Below are 17,232 nucleotides of genomic sequence, written 5' to 3'. Positions count from 1 at the left end.
AAATATTACATTACTTAAAATGACAAAGAGGGACTTCCCCGTGGCGCAGTGGTTAAGAATCCGCCTGGCAATGCAAGGGAAATGGGTTTGAGCCCTGGTCAGGGAAGATCCCACATGCCATGGAGCAGCTAGGGCCCTGCGCCACAACTACTGAGCCCACGTGCCACAACTACTGAAGCCTGTGCACCCTAGAGCCCATGCTCTGCAACAAGAGAAGCCACCACAATGAGAAGCCTGCGCACCACAACAGAGTAGCCCCCACTCGCCACAACTAGAGAAAGCCCGCGTGCAGCAACGAAGACCCAAAGCAGCCAAAAATAAATAATAAAAAAATTTTTAATGACAAAGAGACAATAGGCATACTGAAAAATGCCACAGACTTAAAAGTTAGACAGAACCAGTCTTATATTGCAGCACTACCACTGTAATTCAAAAACTACTATTGGGGCTTCCCTGGTGGCGCAGTGGTTGAGGGTCCGCCTGCCGATGCCGGGGGACGCGGGTTCGTGCCCCGGTCCGGGAGGATCCCACATGCCGCGGAGCGGCTGGGCCCGTGGGTCATGGCCGCTGAGCCTGCGCGTCCGGAGCCTGCGCGTCCGGAGCCGGTGCTCCGCAACGGGAGAGGCCACAAGAGTGAGAGGCCCGTGTACCGCAAAAAAAAAAAAAAAAAAAAAAACTACTATTTACCTAATAAGATTGTTAGAACCAGGTGAAGAAGTATAAGTAACAAATATTACACCTGCAGCCTGACAGTGGATACAGTCTCAAGTAAGGATACTTGTTTGGCTTTGTGGTATTAACATAATTTCATAAGCTTATTAATTATCTTCAGGGATCCATTCCTTCCACAAACAAAATTTATTAACACCTGTTACTGTGTTAGATACTAAAGATACTTGATGATTAAACACTCTGCCCTTCAAAAAACTTAAATCCTAACTCCTTAAATCGGCCAGTAAAAGGTATATAAAAACTTAACAGTGCTGAGAGTACTGGGGAGAGGAGTGCATACTGATTTAGCCTATTTATAGAACAATTTGGCAAAACCTATAAAAATTTAAAGTACAGTATACCTTTGACTCAGTATTTATTTCCACTTTGCCTAAAAGAGAAAGGTCATTTTATGTGACATTATTTATAATATTAAAAACATGGAGACAACGTAACTGTGTATCAATAGGGAAAAGTTAAAGTGATGGTGTAATGATACAACAAAATGTTAAAAAGCCAGCAAGGACAGATATGAAAGAATGTACATGATACATAGTTAAGTAGAAAAATTAACTATCATAAATAGTATATAAGGTATGATTGTATTTCTGTTAAAAGTATACACATATAGGGAATTCCCTGGCAGTCCAGTGGTTAGGACTCCGTGCTTCCACTGCAGTGGCCAAGGGTTCGATCCGTGGTCGGGGAACTAAGATCCTGAAAGTTAAGTGGTGCAGTCAAAAAAAGATAATAATTATTATTATTGTTATATATGCATACACACACATACACATATAAATAACCCATACATACACGTGCAATGGTCTGGAAAGACGTACGCCAGCTTTAACAGTGATTATCCCTAGGAAGAACGAGCTAGAGGAATTAGGGGAGATGGGGAAGGTCCTTCCTTTTTCTGTGTACTTCCATATTATTTGAAATACTGATTTCATAATTTTTAAATAAAAATATTTTGCCAAGGAGCTGAGGTTAAGAGTCTTGTGTACTCCTTTATCTTCAGTGTCTGGGACATCGAGTCACTCAATAGATATTAAAGAATTAAAGAAAGACACTTCCATTTCCAGTTGAATTGTTGCCTTTAAAATCATATGGTCAAAAAAAAATTAAAATATCATATGGTCTTGGACAACTATCATTTCTCCTCAATTCTCCCACCTAATAAACTTGGAGACTTAAATAGAAGAGTAATAACTAAAAAATGAAAACTAAACTAAATTTTTAAATTAATTTAAAATATTTTCAAAATTTTAACATAGAAGCTACCCCGCACCAGTTTCTCTCTTGTTTGCATATCTCAAAGAAGTTTCTCCTACTGTCTCTATATACACATTTTAAATTATTATAATGTGTCACTGATTAAGGAGGTATAGGTCTGCACCAGGGCTTAGTTTTGTGTTTTTGTTTTTTGTTTTTTGCGGTACGCGGGCCTCTCACTGTTGTGGCCTCTCCCGTTACGGAGCACAGGCTCCGTACGCGCAGGCTCAGCGGCCATGGCTCACGGGCCCAGCCGCTCCGCGGCATGTGGGATCTTCCTGGTCCGGGGTACGAACCCGTGTCCCCTGCATCGGCAGGGGGATTCTCAACCACTGCGCCACCAGGGAAGCCCAGTTTTGTTTTTTAAAAGTAGATTCCCTTAACTTGCACAATCAAGTACACAACTGCAACACTCACCCTAAGTGTGAGCACTGAAGTATGCGTTAGATAAAGGATGTTACTAAGTCGTAAAGGAAATGAACTTTCATCAAGCAACTTCAAGGCTTTATCCCCTGACAAGTGGGCCACTTGACACACAGGTACCAAATGGTCAACAGAGGTCTGCAACAAGAAGCACCAAGTCTTGTTTACTCAAATAACTGTCAGTAAAGTTCTCCAGCATGCCATCAAAAGTGCTTTAAAAAGTTTGCTTTATTATCAGTTTAGAGACAAAATGTTTCTAGGTGCCAACATCTGAATGAAATGAGTTCCAGAAGGAATGAAAAAGAGAAAGAATAGTTGAAGAAATAATAATAATTTTAGATTACCATTAAGAAATAAATTTACCACAATCAAATAGATGAAAAACCGCAGACTAAAAGATCTAAGATTGCCAAACAAGAGAGTGATGGAAAAACCCACGCCTAAAATACAGTAAAATTTATGAAACATAAGACCAAAAAATTCTACAAAGTTTCAAAAGAAAAAGAACACCTACAAAAGAATCAGACAAACATCAAACTTCAAGAGTAACACTGAATACAAGATGACAATAAAGTAACATTCTTAAAGTACTGGACCTAGAATTTTGTATCAAGCCAAGTTTTCATTTAAATTAAATGAATTAAATTAAATTCATTTAAATTAAATTAAAGAGCATAATGAAAATATTCTCAGGCATGTAATGCCTCAGAAAGTTTGTCACAAAAAGTCCCGGACTGAAAATATTCTTGGAGGAAGCATTCACAAAGAAGAGAAATAAATACAGAATAATAATGCAAAGACATAAAAAGTAAGATAAACTGGTATCTTAGTGAAATTTATTGTTATTGGAAAAAAACTCCAACAAAAAGTACTTATACCCATAAAAAAGTCAGAACAAAAATTCTAGACAATATAGGGCAAGAAGGGAGGTAGAACATTACAAGAGTATGTTAAAGAGTATGTGGTTAGAGGAAATACAATTCTTTTAAGAAAAGAGTTAATCAACAGACATTTAGGTCTTAAGAGCAATCACACACACACACAAAAAGGAAAAACCTTTAAAACCAGAAGACGCACAAACATGGTCTAGTGGACACATCTATAACATTGGACCGCCGATGGCAGAATTCACATTCTTTTCAAGTGTACGTGGAACAATTACCAAAACTAACCATAAACAGGGTGACAAAAATAAGTCATAACAAATTTCAAAAGATCAAAATCATATGGAAAACACAATACTGTAAATCAACTGTACTCCAATACATTTTTTTTTTTTTTTTTTTTTGCGGTCGCAGGCCTCTCACTGTTGTGGAGCACAGGCTCCGGATGCGCAGGCTCAGCGGCCATGGCTCACGGGCCCAGCCACTCCGCGACATGTGGGATCTTCCCGGACCGGGGCACGAACCCGCGTCCCCTGCATCGGCAGGCGAACTCTCAACCACTGCGCCACCAGGGAGCCCATAAAATTTTAAAAAATAAAATAAAATAAATCATATGGAATATGTTCTCTGAGTACAGGAGTATTAAACTGGAAGTAAATACCAAAAAGGTAATTAGAAAATAAACGCTCAACAATTTGGAAAAGTAAACAATATATTTTTAGATAACTAATAGATCAAAGAATAAAGCAAGAAGAAAATTAGAGGGACTTCCCTGGTGGTCCAGTGGTAGAGAATCCGCCTTGCAATGCAGAGGACATGGGTTCAATCCTTGGTCAGGGAACTAAGATCCCACATGCCATGGGGCAACTAAACCCGCGCACCACAACCACTGGGCTCACGCACCTCAACTAAAGAGCCTGCTTGCTGCAAACTACAGAGCCCACCCGCCCAGTCTGCACGCCACGACTAGAGAAGAGAAAACCCACAAGCCACAACTTGAGAGAAGCCTGCGAGCCAAAACAAGAGATCCTGCATGCCTCAACGAAGATCCCACGTGCCACAACTAAGACCTGACGCAGCCAAAAATAAATAAATAAATAAATAAATCTTTTTTAAAAAGGAAGAAAATTACAAACTATTCTAAAATTAAAAGTTTATGTAATATATATATATGTATATGTATACCAGAAGAATCCGAACAATAAAAAAATTAGGTAGAATCTTTTTTTTTTTCCAGCCACACCCCGCGGCTTGCAGGATCTAAGTTCCCCGACTAGGGACTGAACCCAGGCCATGGCAGTGAAAGCCCAGATTCCTAACCACTAGGACACCAGGGAACTCCCTAGGTAGAATCTTAATAAGGGACAAAATTGGATATTTGAGTATCAACAATCAATAAATTCACACTGTAATATTTTTCCATCTCAATGTTTTCCATCATATATATATACTTATATATATATTTACATTTTTCTACATCTAATAGAATATATACATTTTTCCCAAGCACACAAAGAATGTTTACCAAAACTGACAATATATTAGGTCACCAAAAAAAAGCATCAAATTCCACAAGAAAAATATGCAAACTATGCTATGTGAGAGCTGTTCCTTGCTCATGGACAACTTAATATGAAAGTGTCGATTCTCTGTAAATTAATCTAGGAATTCAAAAACATTCCCAATCAAAATTCTAGTTGGGGGAATTCCCTGGTGCTTCAGTGGTTAGGACTCCATGTTTTCACTGTCAAGGGCCCGGGTTCAATCCCTGGTGGAAGAACAAAAATCCCACAAGCCACACAGAGCGGCCAAAATAAATAAACAAAATAAAAAATTAAATTAAAAATTTTAAATTTCTAAATCAAAATTCTATGGGACTTCCCCGATGGTCCAGCGGTAAAGAATGCACCTTCCAATGCAGGGGACGCAGGTTCGATCCCTGGTCAGGGAACTAAGATCCCACATGTCGCGGGGCAACTAAGCCCACGCACCACAACTACTGAGCTCACGCACCTCAAGGAGAGAGCCTGCGTGCCGCAAACTACAGAGCCCATGCACCCTGGAGCCCACGCACCACAACTAGAGGGAAGCTCACACACAACAACTAGGGAGAAGCCCGCACGCTATAACAAAGAGCCCGCGTGCCGCAACTAAGACCCGATGTAACAAGAAAGGAAGGAAGGAAGGAAGGAAGAAAGAAAGAAGGGAGGGAGGGAGGGAGAGAAGAAAGAAAGAAAGGAAGGACGAAGGAAGGAAGGAAGGAAGGAAGGAAGGGCGGGAGGAAGGGAGGGAGGGAGGGAGGGAGGAAGGAAGGAAGGAAGAAAGGAAAATAAATAAAATAAGTAAATATTTTTTTAAAAAAGTCAAAATTCTAGTTGGATCTTTAAAGGAAGTCCATAATCTTAACTGGAAATATATACCAAAATCTTTGACTACATAAGTCAACTTTGAAAATAACGAAGAGGAAGAACTTGCCTTTTAGGATATTAAGACATACCTCAAAACCACAGTCACAGAAACAGTATGATACTGCCGTAAGAATTAATAAACCAACAAAAAAGAATATAGAGATCAAAGCAGAATATATATGGGAACATGGTATATTATGAAGTGGCGCTACAAAGTATAGGTTGTCTAGTAGAATGAATAAAATAAATCAAAGACCTAAACAGGAAAAGTAAAACTGTATGTGTGTACAGCATCACAACATAAAAAGTATCCCTTACTATGGCACAAAAAAGGTTAAAAGCCACTGATCTATAATACTCTCGGAAAACACAACAAAAATAGCAACTCCAGTAGAAAACAAAAATATTAACAAGCATTTTAAAGATGAAGAAATTTTTTAAAGAATTACTATAGACAGGGACTTTCCCAGTGGCGCAGTGGTTAAGAATCCGCCTTCCAATGCATGGGACTCGGGTTCGATCCCTGGTCAGGGAACTAGATCCCACATGCGTGCCACAACTAAGAGTTCGCATGCCACAACTAAGGAGCCTGCCGGCCGTAACTAAGGAGCACACATGCCGCAACTAAGGAGGCTGCCGGCCCCAACTAAGACCCAACACAACCAAAATAAAATTTTTAAAAAAAATTACTAGGAAAAAAAAAAAAAAAATTACTAGGACATAAAGAGTTGCCCATTCTCATTGATAATCAAAGAAAAGCAATTGAAAAGCTAGATATTGACAAATACTGGCAGGGGTGTAGGGATATAGGAACTCCTATACACTACTCCAGAAATGGAGACCAGAACAACAAATCTAGAGATAATATTTAAGTACACATATACTCTATTCCACTTCTGGGTATTGAATTGCAGTATGTAACATACAAGGAGTACACTGCACAATTCCAGGGGGAGCCAGTAACACAGACTATAGTGTGAATGGTGCCTCCTTGACTTTTGCAACATGGCAGCCCTATAACAATGAATCAAAGAGACAAAATGTTTGTCTACATGGCACTTAACACTTTAACGTAGTAGCTGGTTGATAAATATTTGTTGATTGAATGAAAGAACAAAGGAATAAGGAAGTCTCACTACCAAAAGTTAAACTCAATAACTTCCAAGTTCCTATCTGGCAAGATCAGAGAACATTTCATTCTAAGGGTATCTGAAGCACCACTGTTCCAGAGATCCCAATTCAGGTCCTAGAATACAGATGGAAACTAATAACGCTAAACATATTTAACCAATAGTATGTATCATCATATATAAATATACCATATAATGTCTTTTCAACAGGTTTAAAGTATGAAACATTTTTTACAAATGGAAAACACTTATCTACCCCAGAGATAAATAGATTCCTAGAGCATAAAATAAATGTACACACTGATAAATCAGTATCACCAAGTAGAGGGAAAGATGGCAGCACAAGTACACTGGAGACCACAAGGCCTCAGGCTTAGTCTTTTTATAGGGGTTTTTTACCCAAGCCATCTTTAAAATACTGGGAAGCAAAAATATTGCCAAAGAGTGGTCTCTACGTGATATGCCTGCTCCTCTCCTTACACGCACCCCGTGAAATCAGGCAGCAAAGCAATTACTGAAAAATCACTGTCCTATATTTCATATCCCTATAGGCTACTGTTCATACTTCCAGTCTCAATACTAGACACCACAACTCCAGATATTCTAGTAAAAATCTGTCTATACACAGTGCGTACAGTATTTTCTGACTGTACAATGGCATCCTTCTTCACTTTTTCAGATTTTTTTTTTTTTTTTTTTTTTGCGGTACGCGGGCCTCTCACTATTGTGGCCTCTCCCATTGCGGAGCACAGGCTCCGGACGCGCAGGCTCAGTGGCCATGGCTCACAGGCCTAGCCGCTCCGCGGCATGTGGGATCTTCCCAGACCAGGGCACGAACCCGTGTCCCCTGCATCAGCAGGCGGACTCTCAACCACTGCGCCACCAGAGAAGCCCTGGCCCCTATCTTGAACTGATTTATCCTGTTAATTTCTCATGTGTATACCGTGTGCATACTTAGAGCTCTGAAGGTAGGGGCTATGGTTTATTTACCCTCTATTCTCAGAGTCCAATCAACACAATTTTCACATACTAGATCGGCTCCTTAATATGCTATTCATTCATTCATTTAACACGTATCAATATTTATTAAGCATCTTCTATATGCCAGATGATGCACTAGGCCCTGGGAATGCAGCAGTCAGGAAGAAAGTAAGATATAGTGGCTGGTCCCAGGGAGCTTACAGCCTACTCTAATAGAAGAGTCTAGGAGAGAAAGACTTTAACCAAAGGCGTATATTCAACCTCCACATAAAACTACAATAACAATCTAAAAATGAAAAAAAAAAAAAATCTTATACCAAAATACTCACAGTTCAAAAGTATCTGAAGTTCAGAATCTTACAGCATATACTCAAAGTATCTAAAAGCTAATACAAATCACAGTCTATTAATTTTAACAGATAACTTTTCTATTGTTTGATATAAGCCACACACAATAGTTACCTCTCTAAAAACCGTCTAGCTCATATTTAAATAAAGATAGCACATTTTACATGTTTTTTCCCCTAACTCTGTACTTCCATAGAACTTTTTATCCAAAATTCCATATGCTTTTTACTCAACTCATTTTTCACAAAATCCTCCCCCAGCACAGAGACATAACAGAAATATAAAATATGCCTAGTACAAGATCAAAAACCCAAATATCAAGAAATCAAACTTCATTATGTATGTCCAAAAAAAATACCAAATACGTAATTCAAAGTAATGCGGCACTTTTCTGAAGTGGAACCTTAAAGAGACAGGATCACACCCCATTCAGGTGCAGACACTGGTTGGGCTCCTTAGTTCTCATAACAAGTATTAATCCTACCACCTGTCCACCTAGCTTTCAGAGGTTACAGGTTTATCTATAATTAGGTATTTAGAAGACATGCAATCAAGGATGTATCCAAGGATGGTTAAAAAGATTATCTGCCAGGGAAAATGATTTAAGGAATTAATATGCATTCACTTCTACAAGTGTAAATTTCATCCTTGACCTAAAAAACTGCAAGTTTGTATATTTGAACTACAGAAATGGCCAAAAACTGAATTTTTTTTCACATTTCCCTCTCTATTTTTTGACATTTTAATTTTTTTATTTTATCTTTTTTTTTAACATATTTATTGGAGTATAACTGCTTTACAACGTTGTGTTAGTTTCTGGGGTATAACAAAGTGAATCAGCTATGAATTTTTTAAAGTTGCATTTTCAGTTGGATACCGGAGATAATCCTATGAACTCTATAGCTGCTTTGCTTCAAAACTGTGACGGGGAAATTGTTTTACAACATTACTCAATATCACCCATATGCTGCTCTATATGAATTTTTTTAAGGTAAGATTATTTTCTTTTTTTTATAAATTTATTTATTTTATTTTTGGTTGCATTGGGTCTTCATTGCTACAGGCAGGCTTTCTCTAGTGGGGCGAGTGGAGGCTACTCTTCGCTGCGGTGCGCGGGCTGCTCACTGCGCGCGGGCTTCTCACCGCAGTGGCTTCTCTTGTGGCGCACGGACTCTAGGCGCACGGGCTTCAGTAGTTGTGGCTCATGGGCTTAGATGCTCCACGGCATGTGGGATCTTCCTGGACCAGGGCTCGAACCCATGTCCCCTGCATTGGCAGGCAGATTCTTAACCACTGTGCCACCAGGGAAGCCCCATATATGAATCTGATATAAGGAAAAACTTGCTCTACTCTGAGGAACTTGTATTTTTCCCTACTCATCTGAGAGTTATATACATGGTTACATTTCCCTCTCAGACTTCTTTTCCATGTTTAACCCTCAATTTCCACCACTCTGCTTCTGTTACATTGGCAAACGAATGAATGTTGGAGAAGAATAAGTATAGAATGATAAAAGAGCATATTAAAGAAGGATTGAGAGGTTACTTTCTAAAAATAAAATCAAAAATCAAACAAATTTACCTATAAAGTTACTTAAAATATGTATTTTGATTCTCTCAACTAAGATGTGGATTCAAAAAAGCTCAAAAAATACAAAAAGCTAATGACAAGCCAAAAGTACCAACAAACAGGCCTAAAAGAGGTAGAAAAAGAGTTGAAATATTTTCAAAGACTGCTTTCCAGTTCTGTGACTACAGTATTAGTTTGCCGAGAGTGACTCTTAGGTGAAGCAAATAAATGCTAATTACTGACATTTAGGTTAACCTAAAAGAGGTGAAGTTTTATACATGTTAAACAAACAAAAAAGCCAAGTATCAATATATAGCAGTAATTATTATACAACTAACTGCAGAGCACAAGTCAACTTGACATTAAAGTATAGGCACAAAAAAATCATTCCAATAACCTACAGAATGTGTCATGTGTGTATTTCCCCACCCTACACACACTTGGGGGGAAAGCAAAGCTATGACAGATCGTGGTCCTAAGGCTTTTTAGAGCAAATAAAATGTCTCTAGACACACAGTGGATGAAATAGTCTAAAAAGAGTCAGGGCCAGGGGGTGGGTGGAAATCAGCATCAACTGTAAAGTGAAGAATATCACACAAAAACAGAAAAAAGGGAACCTCTTCAATTTATATCGTATCAAGAGGAATACATTTCTTCCTACAAAAATAAAGCAACGTCCTAAAGCAACGACATGAGCAACCCATTTTCCACCAAATAAGTCTTTACAGATGACAGCAAATGTCTAAGACACCACAGACACAGAGGGTGCCTTTAGGTACACCAGAAAGGGTGAATCAGGAGTGCTAAATTCTTGTAACATAAAACAAACTTGAAAGCAAGAGCTTACCAAACTCAAATCAACCCATTTCAGAAATATACAACAAGGAAATATACAACCGGCTTCAAAAATATACATAAACTTAAATTCAGAATTATAACTTATGTTCTTCTAAAGGACCAATCACAACATAGGATTAGTAAATCTCTTAAATTTCTGGGAGAAAGCAATTAGATCATTCCATCATCTACTAGGGTCAAAATATCAACCTTCTTAAAACTGAAAAACAAATGTTTCAAAGTAACTCTCCACTGGCCTGTTGTTCATGGTCTTTTAATACATTTTAAAAAGACCTTTGAAACAAAGTTTCATTAGTATCCTTCTAGAAAGAGCTCTAATATCTTTCATTCTTCTAGCAATTGAAAAGCTACCCCATGTTCATTTCTACATTAGATTATTGATTCCTTGCCTTTTAACATCTCCATAACAGCTGCTTGACAAATTACCTCACCTTATTCCTCAGGGGGTAAGGACAGCATAATATCCATGAATTCAAAAACGGGACCACAAAATGATCAGTGACAGATGAGCTAATTGATTCACATAAACGAGACACTGCTCTAATAGGCTAGGCATTCATAGCATTATACAATTAAATGCTTACACTCTAAATATTTTACTTGTCCTTAAGGATACAGGACAAACCCTTCTTAAATTACTTTTATTTTAAAATATATGTTAGCTTCATAAAGTCAGTAAGCTTGTACATGTTTGCAATAATTTCTACAGAAAGTCTGTACATGTTTGCAATAATTTCTACAGAAAGTCTGTAATTATTCTGAATAGTTTGCACAACTTTCAGATTTAGCTTTCTTATTTCCACCTAAGAGAGCCAGCTATAAGCTCCAAAATAAGTCTACTCATAAAGCAATTTTTAAAATATGTTCCAGATTTTTAGCAAAATAAAGGCCAATTATATTTTCAAAGATACAACATATTTCAGATAAGTACAGTAAAATATGTCTATTGTATTTGCCTTGGTTCATTCTGATTAGTGTCAGAACAGTATAAGATACAGAGAAAAAAATACATAATTTGTATTTATAATTTGTATTTAATATAAGTTGTACATAATTTGTATTTGTATGCCAACATAATCTTGTAGACCCCTACAGAAAATGAAATATTGCTTTCCTCCCCTAAGAATAATAAAATGATGTGGATTTAAAGGACTATGTTAAATGAACAAGTTCCAGTCAAATTACTCTTAGAAAATTAGCCTCTCTCTAGACAGATGCAACACTCTTTTCTGAATTCATAACCAATCTCATAACACAACCTTATCAATTCCTTTAAAGTGATAAAACATACGTGCTAGCTTAGAGCCTTACCCTGTAATAAATTTCAAGATCTACCACTTTAAAAAAAAAATACTAAATCATCACCGGTCTTCTTCAAATGTCACTTTCGCAGTAGTAGGACGATGGTGTTAATTCACCTTTTATAAACTATTCCCAAAGCAAAAATGGAGACATCCAAGACACCAAACAATTTGGAGATGATAGTGCCTACTATCAATCATATTCGACACGTTTCTTTCGACGTGCCGCTTTTGTGATCTGAAGGCTCTACTAGAAAGCTCTACCGAGTCCCTACTAGAACCCTGGTTCGCTGGCTGGCTGATTCTCCAGCTAAACATCACGTTTGATCGCTCCTGCCTGGAGAGGCGATAGTGTTGATTTTGTTTTTAAAGTTGGTGTCAGAGCAGCTCCAAACTTTTTTCACCATCCCTGCCTGGCTGCCAACCGGAGCTCTCCGTTCACTTCCTCACAAACTTGAACCACCCCCAAACAGTTTGAGAGTAAGCTGGAGTTAGACACCGGCAGGAGCTCTCACACTTACAGGAAGGGTTTGACACCGCATAAAACTTTCACTTCTCCTCTCCAACCCTTCCACCCGGGAACTCTGGCCCTTCGCTCTTGCTCCCCTAGAATTCCCCTCTCAGGCAGGACAAGGACACGGAAAGCAGGCTGTTCTAATGTTCCCCGAAAAGACACCCCCCCTCCATAGCCCTCTCCCCTGGACTCAAGTCCTGTTCTTTACACAAAAGAGCGGGGCCAGCAAAGCTGTCGTGGCCCTACCTAGCCGGCTGCCATCCTCCAACGCACCCCCAGACCCGGTCTCCGGCCGCCCGAGCGGTCTCCACTGGAGGCTTGTTGCCCCAACCTGGCCAGACAAAGCCCCGGCGGCCGGGACGACTCGCAAGCCTCCGGACTCGGGCTGCCGCGCTCTTACCCGGGCCTCATCCAGAGCGACGCCGGCGCCGCCGCTTCCCCCGGCCTTGGCGGCGGGGCAGCTGGCAGCGCGGGTCTTGGAGGAGCGGGTCCGAGAGGAGATGAAATGGCTGCTGCCTCCGGTCGCCCCAGGCTCTACTCCGGCCCCAGGCCCAGGCCCGGGCCCAGGCGACTTAGATCCGAGAAGCCGCAGAGAGCTCTTCCGGGTGTTCACCATGGTCCAGCCAGGAGGACGGGGTCCACGCCGCGCCCGCGGCGCCCGCCGCGCCGGGGAGAGCCGAGGAAGGCCGGCCCGCCTGCCGGGCAGTCAGGGCTAGTGGAGCCGGGCCGGGAAAGACAAGACGACCCGGACTCTGCGCAGCGCAGACGAGGACAGGCGAGGGTAGGGCAGAGGAAGGGAAGTCGGCGTGCGAAGGCAGGTAGCGGGAGGCGGGAGCGATGTTCCAGGCCAAGAGCTCAGACCCTCCGCCGGCTTCAACCTACTCAGCGGGAGCCAAGCGGAGCCGCCATTTCTACCCCTTTCTCTCCCGTTCTCGCTCTCGAGCTCCGTGCGTCAGGGCTCCAGCGCCGCAGGGCCGACAAGACCTCTTCCGACTTGGCCGCTGCGGGGCGCTGCAAGGCCGGCCAGCCCTTCCCTTGCCGGCTCTCCCTCCTCTTCCCCCGCCCCGCCAGTAGGCCCCGCCCAACGGCGCGCCGTCAGCGCTCGGCGGCCACGGAAGGGACGCTCTGGGCTGTTTCAGCTCTATGGTTTCCAGGTCTGGCGGCCGCCTAGGAAGTGGGGGGATGGGAAAAACCAGAATGCGCGCGGGACTAGCTAGCGCCGTGTAGTCGGTCGTGGAGTCTTCGTAGCCGGCCAGGACCGACTACCCCCGCACCCCCAGCGTCATCCCAGGTGGCCTCGATGGAGCGAGGAACTACCCGAAAAGGTGGGGGATGGAGGGGGACCGGTGAAGACGAGGGCGCTGTGACCTGAGTTGGAATCCCAGGGATACCCAAGGCAAGACACTGAACTTGAGTTGTACTTTTCACGGCTGTAAAAATGTGAATGATAACTGAGATAAAATATATCTGTGCCGTATCTGGCACACGAGAAGCTTAAGAAAGAGCAAACGCTAGAACCCTGCCTCTTTAAACAAAGCAAGGCACTGACGATTTCTATAACCTTAGCCAGACCTAAGGCGTAGTCACGAAGAGTGAATTCTTCGTACTAAAAACCTCCTTTTAGCACTGCTGCCCCGCCCGCGCAAGAATTAAGAATACAAAAAGCTGAATACAAAGATATAAAATGTGTGATTTAACTTTCAAAGAAAAAGATTAAGGGACGCAATTAATATGAAAAGCTATGCTGTAAGTAGAATTATGTTCATTTCCAAAAATTGCCTCGCTAAGAAAAGTTGAAGACTCAAGAACAGTGCTGTAAAAATCAACAAGCTGCATCAAAATTAGAAATTCCACCCATCCAAGCTCCCAGTTGGTCAACAAAACTGCATAATGCAATGGGAATGGAAATAGGTTTTCTGTTGGGGAATCAGAATAGATTCCAGGAAAGCAGACAAGTCCCTCTTACACTAATTTGCATACCACACCCTCCCCAGAACACTTCCCCCACACTTTAAAACCGGCCTCTTTGGGTGTGGAGACCTCATAACGGAAGACCTGAGTTTTCCTGTGTCAATTACCTATGAGATCATTGAACAGGATAAACAATTTCATTTCCTGAAGAAAGAGGCTGGCCTTAAGTAGTATTTGAAGTGTCCTGAAGAGGTGTATGGTATGCAAATTAGCACACAAAGGACTTGAGTGCTTTCTTCCTTTGTTTCTGTGTTTGTATTTGTAGTCCTAAATTGAGAAAGCCAGATTGTTATTCAGGTTATGATAACCTATAGCATTTACCAACAACAAATGTTTATTCTAACCCCAATTGCTGTTAGATACTCTGTCAGGCCAGGAAATGGAGATTTTTTGAAAACAACATAGTTCTAGCCCTCAAAGAGGTCACAGACAAGGAGGGAATGGAGACAGGCAAGGAACCAGTAAGCTGCAGAACAATGTGATTAGAAAGAATAAGGCAGAGGGACTTCCCTGGCCATCCAGTGGCTAAGACTCCCAGCCCCCAATGCAGGGGGCACAGGTTCAATCCCTGGTTGGGGAACTAATATTCCCACAGGCTGTGCCAGCCAAACAAAAGAAAGAAAGAAAGAGAGGGAAGGAGGAAGGAAGGAAGGAAAGAAAGAATGAGGCAGAGACCTCTAATTCAAGCAGGGAGCTTTTGAGAGGTGATGACTCCTGAGATGCATCTTGAACCACAAAATGGAGAAAGGAAACATGGACAAAAGAAAGGAAAGCTTGAAAAAGATATGAAGGAGTTGCTTGTTTTACACAGTATGACCTGAAGAAAATAATTGAAAAAATCAATTAAAATCGTTTTTAAACTTTACTTAAAACTATATGAGGGCTTCCCTGGTAGCGCAGTGGTTAAGAATCCACCTACAATGCAGGGGACATGGGTTCGAGCCCTGGTCCGGGAAGAACCCACATGCCACAGAGCAACTAAGCCCACGAGCCACAACTACTGAGCCCATGTGCCACAACTACTGAAGCCTGTGCACCTAGAGCTCTTGCTCCACAACAAGAGAAGCAACCCCAGTGAGAAGCCCGCGCACTGCAACGAAGAGTAGCCCCTGCTCACTGCAACTAGAGAAAGCCCGCGCACAGCAACAAAGGCCCAACGCAGCCAAAAATAAATAAAATAAATTTTTTTAAAAAACTGTATGAGCTGGCAAGATACTAAGGAATACTTAGACCAAAAACTAAGTCACAGCAGGAACTCAGAAAAGCAAGCAAAGCTCTAAAGACAGCTTTCACTTTCAGTACATTTGCTCAACTCCAGTGAATTTGATCTTCTATTTCTTCTGCCTACAGGAGATAGGAAAGACAGAAGACATAGTCCAGAACCTGCTCAAGTTACAGAGTCTAACGTAATAACCCTGCAAAATCCTGGTACAAAAAAGGATACACCTAAGTATAAGGGTGAATTAGAAATCAACCAACTGGGACTTCCCTGGGGGCACAGTGGTAAAGAATCCGCCTGCCATTGCAGGGGACATGGGTTTGAGCCTTAGTCCGGGAAGACCCCGCATGCTGCGGAGCAACTAAGCCCATGCACCACAACTACTGAGCCTGCACTCTAGAGCCCATGCACCACAATTATTGAGCCCGCGTGCCACAACTACTGAAGCCCATGCACCTAGAGCCTGTGCTCCATGACAAGAGAAGCCACCACAATAAGAAGTCCACGCACTGCAACAAAGAGTAGCCCCTGCTCGCTGCAACTAGAGAAAGTCCACGCGCAGCAACGAGGACCCAATGCAGCCAAAAATAAATATAAATTTATAAAAAAAAAAAAAAGAAATCAACCAACCAACCTTCCCATCACTAATCTCCAGGAAGCTGCAAGAACTGCCTTTCCCAACATTTACACTAAGAATGAGAGGGCAAAAAAAATATCCCTTAAGAATTCAAAACAACAAACGGATCCTCAGATTTACAGGCTAAAGTCACCAAATCTGATAGGTATGAAAAACCTCAGGACGATAATTGAAATAGGCTTAAGTCAAAAGTGATCCTAAGCACAAAGCAAAGGCAAATGTAAATTATCTCCAAAAGAATGCAGCTTCAACAGGATATACAAAAACTCATGAATATGACTCAGTTAAAAACAAATCATCAGGGCTTCCCGGGTGGCGCAGTGATTGAGAGTCCGCCTGCCGATGCAGGGGACACGGGTTCGTGCCCCGGTCCTGGAAGATCCCACGTGCCGCGGAGCGGCTGGGCCCGTGAGCCATGGGCGTTGAGCCTGCGCGTCCGGGGCCTGTGCTCAGCAACGGGAGTGGCCACAACAGTGAGAGGCCCGAGTACCGCAAAAAAAAAAAAAAAAAAAAATCATCAAAAATAGCTAACACATACACACACAAAAAGCCAGCCAGCACAAAAGAATAGACAACAGAATGAGACCCACAATTTTATATTCAGATATGTACTATACATCAAAGATTAGAAAATATTATTAAGCAAAAATGACAGTAAATTTTAAAAGAATGAGATAGAACACATAAAAATAAAAAGATTAGGGCTTCCCTGGTGGCTCAGTGGTTGAGAGTCCGCCTGCCGATGCGGGGACACGGGTTCGTGCCCCGGTCCGGGAAGATCCCACATGCTGCGGAGTGGCTGGGCCCGTGAGCCATGGCCGCTGAGCCTGCACGTCCGGAGCCTGTGCTCCACAACAGGAGAGGCCACAACAGTGAGAGGCCCACGTACCGCTAAATAAATAAATAAATAAATAAATAAATAAATAAATAAATAAAAAAGATTAGAGTTAGAGGTGAAGCATGACCTAAACAAGAAAAAAACCAATAACTTGGAGCTCATCAA

The 17,232-nt window shown here is 41.6% G+C and overlaps 1 protein-coding gene across 1 annotated transcript in view; it reads right to left on the bottom strand.

Annotated features, from left to right (window-relative positions):
- Positions 1 to 13,311, bottom strand: part of ATAD2B (ATPase family AAA domain containing 2B) — a 150,633-nt gene extending 137,322 nt beyond the window's left edge. Inside the window, exon 1 of the mRNA XM_030858299.2 lies at positions 12,803 to 13,311. Coding sequence (XP_030714159.1) covers positions 12,803 to 13,018 — 216 coding nt within the window. The 5' untranslated portion in view covers positions 13,019 to 13,311. The remainder of the gene's footprint in view (positions 1 to 12,802) is intronic.
- Positions 13,312 to 17,232: the final 3,921 nt, after the last annotated feature.

The sequence above is a fragment of the Globicephala melas genome, chromosome 12, assembly GCF_963455315.2.
Source record: "Globicephala melas chromosome 12, mGloMel1.2, whole genome shotgun sequence".
In the NCBI taxonomy this organism is placed as follows: Eukaryota; Metazoa; Chordata; class Mammalia; order Artiodactyla; family Delphinidae; genus Globicephala; species Globicephala melas.
The sequence above is the reverse complement of the archived record's forward strand: the minus strand, read 5'-3'. Positions and strand labels throughout refer to the sequence as shown.